Source organism: Sceloporus occidentalis, unplaced genomic scaffold (assembly GCF_023333645.1).
Source record: "Sceloporus occidentalis isolate IW3139 unplaced genomic scaffold, rSceOcc1.0.p SCAF_2, whole genome shotgun sequence".
Taxonomy (NCBI): Eukaryota; Metazoa; Chordata; class Lepidosauria; order Squamata; family Phrynosomatidae; genus Sceloporus; species Sceloporus occidentalis.
The window spans coordinates 174,871,950-174,885,761 of NW_028316982.1; the positions used below are offsets into that span (position 1 = coordinate 174,871,950).

The window sequence follows — 13,812 nt, forward strand, 5'->3', positions numbered from 1 at the left end:
CAACCATTTGACATGGGTGTCTGTATTGATTCTTACCACTTTACCTTTATTGCTGCAGTGAACAATTGCAACACCTGTGAAGACGCTGTGCTCCTTCCCGCTCAATCTGTTAAGAACAGATAAATTACTGCAACTGTTTTGTTATAAATAATAATTTATGAATTATTATCAATAATGAATAGTATATGTAATGTTGGGAAACTGCTCAATTTTGCAGCTTTATATCACTGTGTTCTGAACAATGGGAGATTTTATTTCTAGGGTCATGAAAAACTAAAGCAAAATAATAATCTCCAAGAAATTAGACTGATGTGCAAAGCCTTTTATATCTGAGCCACCTCTTTTGTAACATCAACCAACAACACATATCAAAAAGGACACGATATATAATTACATAGGATTAAAAAGGTATAGACACAGATACAAGTGCACTAGTAAAAGTGAACTTTCACAGAAAATATAATAAAAAAGACCAAATATCAAACTCGAGAATCTATAAAATAGAAACTTGATACGTTAGCACTTAAGTACATTTCTTTGATTCAGCGGGTCTACTCTATGCTCTTATGTTCTTCGCTGCCACTCCCAGACTATGGAACACCTTGCTGAAGGAAATCCATCAAATAACCAGCCTAGACAGCTTCAAAAAAGCTGTCAAGATGGATCTCTTCTGGCAGGCCTACCCAGAATAGTTCAATTTAATTTCTCTACTCTCCCACTGCCTCTACTAGAAAATTGCTGTCGTTTGAACAGGTTTAATTTTTAAACTGTATTGTTTTTAATCCTGTTTTAAAGGGGGGGGGGTCAATCTATTTACTGAAAGTATGTATTGTTCCAACATATTCTAGTCATGTAAGCCACTTTGATTGCTGCAGCAGAAAGGTGGGGTATAAGAATAAAGTTTGTTTATTTATTTATTTATATGGTACTAACAGTTAGATTTAGATCAGCTGTCCTTACTGTAGAACAGCATTCTCTTTTAAGATTGTACAGTCTAGACCAGTACTACTCAATGTGGTGATCCCTGGGCTGGTTCCAATCCTAGAGCCATTGACTACTGGTCCCTGGGGAGTCTCAATGGGTCTACTCTAGCTGGAAGAACAACTGAATTTACACCATAGTTTGCCATTGGCATTTTGACATAAACTAGCCAAAGTTCAAGTTCATTGCTTTCTTCCTTTTGTAAAAAATAAGTTTTATTAGACAATATAAAAAATAAACCTGAAATATACACTACATCCTACATATAAACAAACATAGTCAAATTATAACATAACTAAAACATTCCTTAAGCATCGTATCATTAATAAAGTTCATTGCTTTCAAATCACTTTTTTTATTTATCCACCGATTTTGATGTGACTGTGAAAGTGTTCACCTTTGGCTCCTTATAGTGATTACTACTAGATTCAATCATCATGAATTGAATTCAATTACTACCAAAATGAGAATAAAGCAAAGAAGACAAGGTAAAAACTAAGAACTTGTAGTTTGGTTGGGCAATGCCAAATGTTAGTACATGATTTGATTTGTAGGTCTTTATCTGTGATAACAGTTATTCTAAATTTGGAATTTTGGAAGTAAAGTTACATGGTTCACATATATGGTTTATCTAATGCATGCATAAATTAAATACAGACAGAAAATATGTTAGGTTCTCTAGGAAACCTGAGTAGGTGATGTCCTGTTTAGTTCATGCTTTAACATGTGTCACAGGAAAATCACATACAGCAGCTGTATTCAAACTTTTTACCCTTGGGACTTCCCTTTACATCTACATGCAGTTGTTGCCCTCCCCCAGTACAGTATATGAATAAAAATACTTTGTTCATTTAGGTGCATATTTTCATTCACACACTCATGTATTCATAGAATTCGAAGATATAGCTGTGTTAGGCCCAGTACAAACTGGCCAAAAGTGGCGTGCTGACGTTGATTCTACTGTTCTGGAGTGCGCAGCAACCACACATTCCAGAACCCTAGTTCGTGCCGGCGGCAGCATGACTTTGCAGCCCTGCCCACACAGGGTGCATATCTATGACGCAAGCGCAGCACAGCATCCGCATGTCTGGGCACTGCACTTGAGTCACAGACATGCCACAGTGCGCCAATGGCGCACTGATGGCGTCGTCCGCACGCGCCAGAAAGAACCCATTTTTTTCAGGTTCTTTATGAGGTGGAGAGATGCCACGCGGTTTGGCTCCTGTAGTGTCCCTACGGAGGAAAACTGGGTGTCTCCAGCTCGCCTTTTCAGGGCTGTCTAGAGAGCCCCTTAGTCTGCTCAATCAGATGTAAAGAGATGTTTTAGCACCTTTGAGACTAACTGAAAGAAATTGTCAGCATGAGCTTTTGTAGACTAAAGTCTATTTCCTCATGTATCTGAAGAAGTAGAGTTTAGCCTACTAAAGCTCATGCTGACAATTTCTTTCAGTTAGTCTCAAAGCTGCTACAAGATCTCTCTACAACTCATGTACTGATATTTTGATATTTTATAAGGAAATAAAATCATTCAACAGTTTTATTTAAGTAAATTCAGTATTTAATTCAAAATGTGTAAATTTTACACATAAAAACGATTAGGAAGAGGAGGAGGAAGAATCAGGGCCTCCAAGTCTCGCGACCCCATGAGCAACTCTCACACCTCCCCCAGTTGCCGCTTTACTGTTTAAGAACCAGTAATATACAGCCTTTTTATTAAAGAAACAGATTATATTTGACAAAAAGCAAATTTAGAAAAACTTTACATGAAACTTATGCAACATATAGCATATCTACTGTCAACTTTAGATGTAAGTACAATAAAAAATTTAAGTCACTTAACCACCATACTGTGCTGAACACATCTAATCTTACCTGATTTCTAGAGATAAGTAGGTTAAAGACTGGTTATTATTTGGATAGGAGACCACCAGAAAATACTTTGGAGTTCCCAAGTCGGCTGGGAAATGAACAGTACTTGAAGACTTAACAGCCACTGCCAGTCGGAGTTGACATTAATGGGCTGGTTAGTCCAATTGTCTGCCTTAATATAGCAGTTTCCTATGGAACTGGCTGTAATAGACAATTTTCTTAATAATAAAACTAATAACATATCGTGTCCAACAGACAACTAAATAAATAATTTCTCATTTGTTTTGCAAATCCACACTGGGTCAATCCACTCTGCAATGGCTAGACCTGCAGATATAAGCCATGATGGTGGTGTGAGAAGTTTTAAAGTGCAAACCTTGAAAGCATCTTATATGCATCTTGCTTGTCAACTGGTTTCTCTAGAATCTGGTCTTCTATTGTCTGAAATGAAAATAAATATACTTTGCTATATATATATCTCATTACAGTGAAACTGATATCAAATTATAAATATATATTTTTGCCTGAAAATTTTATTCGCTGCATTCAGACATGAACAAAAGTAATGCAGGCCTAAACTGATGTAATAATATGATGCTCCAAATGTTGCTGAACTACAACTCCGAGCAATCCAAGAGCATCTGGAGGGCAGTGTGATTCCAGTCCATACTAAACCCAGTTGCTACACCTAACCAAAGTAGACCCATTGAATCAGTGGGATTTACCTAAATGTTTCTTTTTTCTAGTTGCGACTATCAACTGGACTTAGTCTCAACACGTAAAAGAGAGGAGTTCTGCACACTATCTCCATGGGATTATATGACATGAGGCCTATTCACACTACACAATTATAGCACTGTGAGTCTACTTTAACTGCATAGTAATATCCTACAGAATCCTGTGGTTTGTAGTTTGGTGAGGTACTACAGCTCCCTTGCTGAGAATTCTAAACATCTCTCCCTAAACCCAAACTCCCAAGACTGGATCATGACTGAATTGTGGCAATTAAAGTAGAATCATAGCACTAGAATTGCACAGTGTAAATGGGCCCACTGTATCTCTCTGACACAGTTCAGAGTGCAGGCCTAGTCCGGTCTTCTTGGCATGGTAAAGAAGATATGGTATGGAACAAAAGATATATACCCCATCTTTTTTTCTAATTTCATACATTACAAAATGTGTAAGGACACTCAAAGCACATAAGCATGTGTGAATATCCTCACTTTCTGAGGAAGAACCAGGTGAACTGCATCAGATAGAGATTGGCTTTCCACGTGGAACACCAGCCCTACATTATATTATATGGATTTGAGGCTCCTCCACCATCAACAGACAAATGAATCATCTGCAGAGTACATGGCTAACAGTCAGGAGTCAATCCGTCACAGAAAACGTAACTATGGAATGATTATTCATCCTAAACACATACTGTTCTATAAGGCAGTAATATATATAAACATACCGCAGCTTAGTTATCCCATATGGTAATTTTGTACCTTTCTCCAATTTTGACTCTTTAATATCATAAAAAGAGACATACTATTGCATATTTATTTTAAATGCTACAGTATTTTAAAAGAAGATAATTCATGTTTATATGTATTTTTTTCTTTGACAAGATTCCAGTATTCAGAGGAGTAGTTGTGTTAATCTCTTACAGCATTAAAAGACAGAAGGGGTATGTGTGTGTGTGTGAGGAAATGTGGAAGCACCTTTAAGACTAACTAGTTTTTATTTAAGCACAAGCTTTCATGAATATAAACCTACTTCTTCAAATGCAGTAGAGAACAGTATTAAGGTCTCAGATATAAAGTGTATTTATACAGTTGTGAGACTGGGATAGAATGTAATAGGATTCAGAACGGTGCAAAATATCTCTCTTGCTCTAAATTTTCAAAGGCCTTTCAGATCTTTGCAGTGGTCTGTAAGTACTGATATTTGAAAGCAATAAATCTGCTTACCAAAAGTCAACATTTCCCTGGGTTCAAAACTCTCTCTGATAAGATTCCTTATGTGTGTGTGTGTGTGTGTGTGTGTGTGCAGTATTGTTGTTGTTGTTCTTATTAGGATTCTTGCATTAACAGATGTACTCTGCCATGAAGTCTACTCTGCCATGAAGCCATAGTCTTTGTTCATACTTCTGCTAATGAATTGGAATTTTTGAATTATTTTCATCCAGCTATTTCTCTTTCTAGTCTTCCTTTGTAATTTCCCTGTTTAAGGACTGCAACCTGTAAATTCTGCAAGTAGTTTTTGGGTACTGGCATTTCTATTGTCAAATTGGTGTGCATTTATGCTTTTGCATAGAAGTCGTCCTGTTTGTGAACAGTGTAAAGGGGCATTGCTCGCATATATCACATTGGAGGAAGAGCTAGTAAATGCATCTCTGATGTTGTGACTGCTGTTATTGGCTTCTGTAATATTGCTCCCAGAGTAGACGTGGGGACAGAATTAGCATCTGGGTTTGTGCTGTGGTCTTGTTGCTGTATTACTATCCATATTATGTATCCTGTTGTAAGTGACTAGTTGTTTAAGAATTGGAGGCTTTCTATAGGCCAATAAAGGCCTATATAGAAGCTCTGGCCCTGTTATTCACCAGAACTGGTTGTAGCTCATTGTGTCCCGCCTGAGTGGTTTCACCTGGTGACCACTAGGGATGTTCTGTCATTTTGTGTTTTTGGTCTGTCTATTTCAGTTCTCTTTGAAAATGCCACTTTCCCTTTGTGAATGTAGTCTGGTTATTTTGGCAAATATGAGTTGGGAGCTTGTGTTCCCAAAGGTAATGTCTGCTTTTGCCCTGGAGACGTGTTGCTAATCAAGGTGATACGGGAGTGTGTGGAGCTGCCTTTTATTGAATCAGACTACTACTGGACCAGCAAGTTGTAGCACTACTGATGCAAATTGGAAGCCAATCTCCAGGGTTTCACATACTAATCTCTCCCAGGCCTATCTGGACCTCTGGCATGAAAACCATATGCTCTACCACTGAGCAATGACCTTTCCCCATATAAACTTCTCTGTAATTAAAGGTGTATCCACAATGCAGAAATAGATCAGTTTGACACCACAACTCTAGTCCGATCCACACTACAGAAATAACCAAGTTTGAGACTGCTTTAATTGCCCTGTCTCAGTGCTAGGGAATTCTGGAAACTGTCATTTTCTGAGACATTTAGCCTTCTCTGTCAGAGAGTTTTGGGGCGACAATAAACTACAGTTTCCAGGATTCCCTAGCACCAAGCCAGGCAGTTAAAGCTGTCTCAGACTGGATTATTTCTGCAGTGTGGATTGGACCTCTGTCCTACAGAATCCTGGGATAAGTAGTTTGTGTGAGGCAAAGAGCTCTCTGACAGACCAGGATGAATACCTTACCAAACTACAAGTCCCAGGATTCCACAGAATGGAGCCAGTTAAAGTAGTGTCAAACTGTATGAGTACTGTAAAGAAAATCCAATTATCAATTGCTAGTATATACCAAAACTCACCACAATAGTGTCTGCTCCTATAACAACATCTGGTGTTCGAAGATGTTTCTGAAAAATATATTAACATACTTTGATAAGTTTCCCCGCTTCACTAATTAGCCCCAATAGCCTGAGAATGCCACAACTCTGATGTAGGAAAAAAGCATAGTATAAGAGCAGCCTTCAGAGTACATGCAAAATACCATGGGCATTAGTTTAGAATCATCAAATTAGGCAAGGGATAAAAATGGCTTACCAAATGCATCCTTTTTGCCACTTCAAGTGCCTTTTGTTTTGCAGTTTCCACAGCATATTCATAAGGAGCTGCAAAACATGACTTCTCCAGTGTCTCTTTGAACCAAGAAGGAACAACTTCGAATCGAAGACCCTGTTGAAGACAATGAAACAAACTAACCTTTCAATAAAATCCAGCCTAACACACACACATATATAAGGGATGTTCTAAAATGGATGGTGTCTGCTTAAGCTCCTAGTGCAGCAACTGCATTCGGCTCTCCGTATCCATTGATTCAAGGATCCACAGCTTGAAAATATTCCAAAAATATGAATTCCAAGTGACAATCCTTGATTTTGCCATTTTATATAAGGGACATCATTTTACTACACCATTATATTTACTGGAACTTCAGCATCCAATAATTTTGGTACCCACTGGGGGTTCTGGAACCAAACCTCAGCAGATAACAAGGGCCCACTGCACTATCTCAAAGTTCTTCATAAACTCAAAATCCACCATCCTATGGCAAATCTATACTTACAATGTGAATCCTATGTAGCCAGCATAGTCCCATTGACACATCAAGCTCAGAGAAGTGTCAGGTTTGTAGAAATAAAGAAAAATGAAGCACGAGCATGCTCAGTGGCCACTTACTTCTGTGACAGAGGAAGGGACAGAGTATTCTGGCAGAGAGCAAGGCTGGCTAGTATTCTGAACTGGGCTCCTCCACACTCTAACATATTGTTGCAGGTCCCACAAATGTTTAGCTGTTTGCTCAGTACAAACACAGAAAGACTGCTCATCCACTTAGTGGACTAGTTGGACTAAGATGTGTGCCAGAAAAAGCCCCGTGCACATGTCAATATGATTCATGTCAATAATGACATGAATCACAACTTGGGAAAGAGATAGATAGATAGATAGATAGATAGATAGATAGATAGATAGACAGACAGACAGACAGACAGACATGATGTTGAGTGCCTTCGAGTCATTTTGGACTTATGATGACCCTAAGGTGAACCTATCATGGGGTTTTCTTGGAAAGTTTCTTCAGAGAGGGTTTGCCACTGCCATCATCTCAGGCTGAGAGAATGTGACTTGCCCAAGGTCACTCAGTGGGTTTACTTGTTCAAGTTGCGATTCAAACCCTGATCTCCAGAGTCGTAGTCCAATTGTCAAACCATTATGCCAGATAGACATATTGGTGATCTTATAATACAGTGACCCTATCACATGACTTTATTTTCAAGTTTTATTGAGGGGAGGAGGATTTCCACTGCCTTTGTCTGAGGTTGAAAGAGTGCAACTTGCCCAAAATCACCCAACAGACTTCCAGGGCTAAGCAGAGATTCAAAACCTGATTTCATGAAATCCTAGTCATACTCATACCACTACACCATACTGGCTATCTAAATTTGTGTACTAAATTCCATGTGTTCAGTGGCTATGGTGGCTGGGTTTGTTCTGGGCAGGTTTGTCCAAAAAACCCATTTTCCTCAACTCTGTAATGAAAAGAACACCTCAAAGATGTTATTTGTTGAACCTATAAAGACATCCCACTCTAAAAGTGGCAGGCTTCTTAAAAGTCTACAGCTGAATGCTGTCTTTATTAAGGACTACAGATCTCGCACATAGACATAAACTTCAATAAATAAAACTTGGTGGCATTTTTCCAGAAGGCTTTGTCTCTGTAGAAAAAGACAAAGCAAGTACTTGCCATTTCTTCCTGACAGATATATCCCACACCAAATAACCCCAGAACAGGTTTGTTAATCACACAATATTTTGCTTCATAGATAACAAAAATGTATATCGCAGGTTTACAACTATTCAGGTCAACTTCATTTCTAGATATTGAATTCCTATCAGGCAACAGGTGCTCACTGACCTGACTTAACCTGTACTATTTGGCAAAGTAAGATTATGCTAGCAATAGATCAACTTTATATTACAAATATGAGAGACTGAAACTAAACACAAATCCATATAGATCAGTCAGAAATTGTGGTTGGTCATAGGGCCCATTTTCTATCCTGGGATCCTTTTGCCAAAAGAAAGAAAGGGATAGGGAAAACAAAATGGGAAGTTACCAGACGTCCACTTAGTTTCTGCAAATGTTTGCTTTTTTGTTTTGTTTTTAATGTTAAGCAGTGTTGAGTGTCCCTGGAACTTGTTTAAAAGGTGAACTGCTTCGGAAGTCATTCAGGAATACCAATTCACCCACCAGAGAAAAGCTGTACTTTGCCCTTCCCTGTGTCAGATTGTGCTACAGAAGCTTCTCACACCATTGCAACACATACATATCTGGGACTGAGTAGAATAAGTTATGTCGGGCCTTGCGCTGCATTGCATTGGACAGGATACACTGATTTCTTATTTGTTCTCTAACCCTGTAACAGTACATACATATATACAGTCTACCCTCCCTATCCATGGACTTTTCATCCACAGATTCAAGCATCCACGGCTTGAAAATGTTTTCTAAAAATATAAATCCTAAGAAGCAAACCTTGATTTTGCCATTTTATATGAGGGACACTATTTTACTGCACCATTTTATTTAATGATATTTGAGCATTCACAGATTTTGGAATCCACGGGGGCCCTGGAACCAAACCCCCAGTGGATACCAAGGGCCCACTGTACATACAGTTATGGGGTTGGAAGAGACGACAAGGGTCATCCAATCCGACCCTCTGCCATGCAGGAATACTCAAATCTATTTTTTAAATGTCTAGGATTATATATCATGAAGAATTAAAAGAGCATTAGAGGGCAGTACTCCTCTGACATTAGTTAAAGATTTTATCCACTATTAAGAAATCAAGCATATATTTCATAGCCCTGTCCTGATTATATTTCATAGCAAATACCACTGATTACAGTGGAGCATTTTTCCAAGCTCAGTTCTCTTATTCAACTGGTGTTTTACCAGTTTGATCTATTTATTTCATTTTTATGCTGCCTTTCTCCTGGAAAGGGACCTAAGGCAGCTCACAAGATAAAAACATGTCAAAAACTTTACAATAAGAATTTAAAACTTCACTACAGGCAGGGTATAATTATAAATGGAAGAGAATACACTTTGTACTTAACAAAGTACAGAATATTCTCGTTTGCACAGATAAAATTCCAGGAACATTTGGAAAGCAATGATGAGTTAAGGCTTTGGTGCCAAATCAGTTTTAAAAAAAAAAAGAATTTTGTCCTAGAAAAGTAAAAAGAGCTTAGTACATTATGGGTTCTCAAACTACTTCAAGACATCCAAAGGCAATGGGAAGGTAATAACATTTCTGGAACCAAGTTTTGTTGTTTTTTAAAAAAAATCAAGATGCAAGAAAGATTTCCAATGCATTGGATCCCCTCAATCTGACTGGGCATTAAACAAAAGGCAGAAGTATATAGTTTATGAGTGCTAATATAAGGACTGTGGCATATTTTCCACTGGGAATCTGTATCTTAAAAGAGAATCATGAATTCAAATTTATGTGAGAGACTGAAAAACAGTTGACTATATTTTTCAAAGTGAGAACAGCCCTGCATTTTTGCCTTGGCACTCTCAATGTTAATCTGTTTATCAGACCCCGAGAGACATGATGCGAGTCAAATCTTTCTCTGAAAACCATTTTTCTTCCCACTACATTCTGGATTCTCCGCTTTGAGTTCATTGTCCCTCCATGTTTGATATTACCTTCCTCCACAAAATCAGGAGAAACACTCTGGCACCATCTTTCTCATCCAACCTGAGATCTTTTTGCACCCACACTGTCTAATGCAGGGGTGGACCAATTTCCTGCCCCTAAAACCATTTGGGAGCTACATGGACTGCCAAAATTGCATCCCATCCAAAAGAAAAAAAATCTAAATGGACAGTTTGTAAAAATGATATTTTTTTTTCACATTTGGTAATGCAACCTATTTAAAAATAGTATTTCTGCTCCTGGTGGCAATTCACATGCACCCCTTACCCTTTTTCTTGCAAAAACAAGAGCCACAAAAAAGGACTGCCCTCTGCCACTATAACTTAATGTAATTTTAGTATGTAGAGAGATCTTGTAGCACCCTTGAGACTAAAGAAAGAAGTTGGCAGCATGAGCTTTTGTAGACTGAAGAACCCGTACAGCCAGGCCTAAATAAAGCTGATTCGGGTCACTTTGGAGGTATGCTGTTTAAATGATGCATGCGTTCTAAGAGACCAGAAGCCACGCCAAAGCCACACCCCACTCCTAAGGACTGGAGCGCAGCTTTGGCACAGTTTCTGGCCTCTTAAGATGTGTTTAAACAGCTCTTTAGTCTACGAAAGCTCATGCTGCCAACTTCTATCTTTCAGTTAGTCTCAAAGGTGATACAAGATCTCTCTGCATACTGATTCTACAGACTAATATGACTATATCTTTGAATTCTACCACTAATGTAAGTTTGTATAACACTATTATAGACTGCAGAGAGGCAGTATTGTAGCCTGGTGTGGTAACCAGTTGAGTGTTGGATTACAACTCTGGAGACCAGGGTTCAAATCTCTGCTTGACCATGGGCATTGCTAGTCATATTATCACACAGGCACCTGGCACGGTCGAAGAACGATCCAAAAGGGGCCAGGAAGGGAACGGAATGAGTAGGGGACGCATTTTACTGCACACAGAAGCCCCCCACTCGTTCCGTTCCCTTCCCTTCCGTTCCCAATCCATCCCCAGAGGACTGAGATTTTGAACAAAACTTGCCAAGAGCACTTCGTGATGGGTTGGCCTTAGGATTGCCACAACTACAAGGACAGACTGCAGACTGTCCTTTCATGTGACACCCAGCCACTTCCCTTCATCCATAAGAGCTTTGATGAACACAAAAGCTTACCTGCTTCTTTGTGACATTTAAGTTGTTATGCTCTTGTTGTTCTAGCATTTTTCTAAATAATGTTTCTGCCTGCAGTTTTTGTCTCCTGGAGCAAAGAGACTAGTTTGAAAGACAGATTTGCAATTTAGGGGCTGCAAGTGTGAGATGTGCAACACCTAACAACACATCCCTGGCATTTCACTACTCATACCTACTCCAGGATTGAAAAGAGGTTCTGGGATTAAGCCCTGCCTGACGCAAAATAAATGTTTACCAATTATTTCCAGCTTCAAACTTTCTGTTCAACAAGTCTCTGAAAGAGAGACATCTGAGATTAACAACCCCAAGGAGCCACAAAGCCCCGATTTTACCAATCCCCATCTACTGTGGATGCAACGTTGTTGTTGTTGTGTGCCTTCATTCCAATTTACTCTATTGTGGAGTTGTCCTGTTAAGATTTGTTCAGAGGAGGTTTGCTTTAAGTGCTGTAGCCCCATCCTATGGCATCCTGGGGTCTGTAGTTTCACAAAGTCTGTAGCCTTCTCTGCCCAAGAGTGCTGGTGCCTTGCAAAACTACAAATCCCAGAATTGTGTAGGATCAGGGTGACCAGACGTCCTCCTTTTCCAGGACATATCCTGCATTTCAGCCTTTTGTCCAGGAACAATTCCAAAATGTCCTCCATTTTGGAAGCATGGATTTACAATTATGTGAGTGCCTTTAGCTTTTATTTAGTAATGTCCTCCATTTTTCTGGAATGTCCCATATGTTGTGGTGCCTTGTCCTCCTCTGCAGTGAGGCCATTTGGTCACCCTGTGCAGGATGGAGCCATGGGCAGTTAGTGGTGTCAAACCGCTTTAATTCTGCACTGCAGATGCAGCCGGTGTCTCTTGAATTTCAAGAGGCAGAAAATTCAAGAGGTGCAGACTTTCAAGCAGAGAAATACAGAAGTTGCCACAACTCCATTATACAGGGTTTTGATTCTCTTGCGGACTGTGCAACCAATCTATTTTATGTTAAAGGGGGCCAACCCTAGATTCCCAGCCAGAGTACAATAGTTGGGGTGCACAGAACCCAGCCCCAGGGTCACACTCTCTCAGCCTCAGGGGAAGGCAATGGCAAACCCCCTCTGAGCAAAGACTGCCAGGAAAACCCTGTGATAGGTTTGCCTTAGGGTTGCCATATGACCTAAATAAACACAACCACAACCAAAGACAGGGTGGCCAAATGTCCTAACCACAAGGGAGGACCAGGCACCTCAAAATGTAGAACTTTCAAGGGGGGGGGGGAATGGAGGCCATGACCAAATAAAAGCTCACAGATATGCATATTCACGTTTCTTAGGGCCAAAACAGACTCCAGAAATAATTCACCTTGAGACCACTTTCATTGCTAAGGTACCCTGGGAACTGTAGTTTTTTGTGGCCCCTGTCAGGGAAGGCTAAATGTCCCTTAAAACTACAGTTCCCAGAATGCCCTAGCATTTGAGCCAGGGCTGTTAAAGCAGGTCTCGGAGTGGGTTATTATTTCTGCAGTCTGTTTTGGCCCTTAGTCCAAATGGTGGGAGGGCAGGCCCTGCAAAAGGAGGGCTCCTGTCCTCCATTTCAGCCTTTCTGCCCAGCAGGTGGGGCTGGGACTGCCCTCTGCAGACTCACCACGTTGGTCAGGATCTCCTGCCTGCGGGGCGAGGCGCTGGCCAGCACCACTCTCTTGTGGACCAGCTTCCCAATGACAGGGCTGAGCACCATGGCTGCCTGCGAGAGAGAGAGAGAGAGAGAGCAACGGAGGGAAGCCTTATGAGGGCGGACCAGGGGACCAGGTCCGGAAAGAGGCGGCACCCAAAGGTCCATGGCTGCTCCGCCTCCTCCTCAGCTGCCTGGCTGGGCGGGGATCATGCAAGAGGGAAACTCCCTCCTTGCTTCATGGCTCCAGAAATAATCCACTCTGGCAACACTTAATCTGCCATCTGGTTCAGTGCTATGGGATTCAAGGGTTGTGGCCCCAGAGCAACAGCAAATACCATTACCAGCTCCCTGGCAGGGAAGGCTAAACACAAGTTCCCAGGATTCCATAGCCTCGCAAACTACAGTTCCCAGGATTCCATAGCCTGGAGCCATTTCTAATTCTGGCACCAGAGCAATAACAAACTAGCATTACCAACTCCCTGGCATGAAAGGCTACACACAAGTTCCCAGGATTCCATAGCCTCACAAAACCACAGTTCCCAGGATTCCAATAGCTTCACAAAACCACAGTTTTGGGATTCAGGGGCTCACAAAACTACAGTTCCCAGGATTCCATAGCTTGTAGCCATTTCTGGTTGTGGCACCACGGCAACAATAAAACTACCATTACCAGCTCCTTGACAAAGAAGGCTAAATGTGCCACCAAACCTACAATTCCCAGGATTCCATAGCAAAGAGCCATGG

The 13,812-nt window shown here is 40.5% G+C and overlaps 1 protein-coding gene across 2 annotated transcripts in view; it reads right to left on the reverse strand.

The window, feature by feature from the left end:
- Positions 1-13,182, reverse strand: part of ASMTL (acetylserotonin O-methyltransferase like) — a 33,058-nt gene extending 19,876 nt beyond the window's left edge. The window contains exons 1-5 of one of the 2 annotated variants that reach the window (XM_089511549.1): positions 13,039-13,182; positions 6,571-6,702; positions 6,336-6,383; positions 3,227-3,291; positions 45-106 (exon numbers count right to left, since the gene is read on the reverse strand). In XM_089511549.1, coding sequence (XP_089367675.1) covers positions 45-106; positions 3,227-3,291; positions 6,336-6,383; positions 6,571-6,702; positions 13,039-13,131 — 400 coding nt within the window. In that variant the 5' untranslated portion in view covers positions 13,132-13,182. Of the gene's footprint in view, positions 1-44; positions 107-3,226; positions 3,292-6,335; positions 6,384-6,570; positions 6,725-13,038 lie in introns of both variants that reach the window. The other variant, XM_089511550.1, reaches the window with a different exon arrangement.
- Between the last annotated feature and the right edge of the window lie 630 nt (positions 13,183-13,812).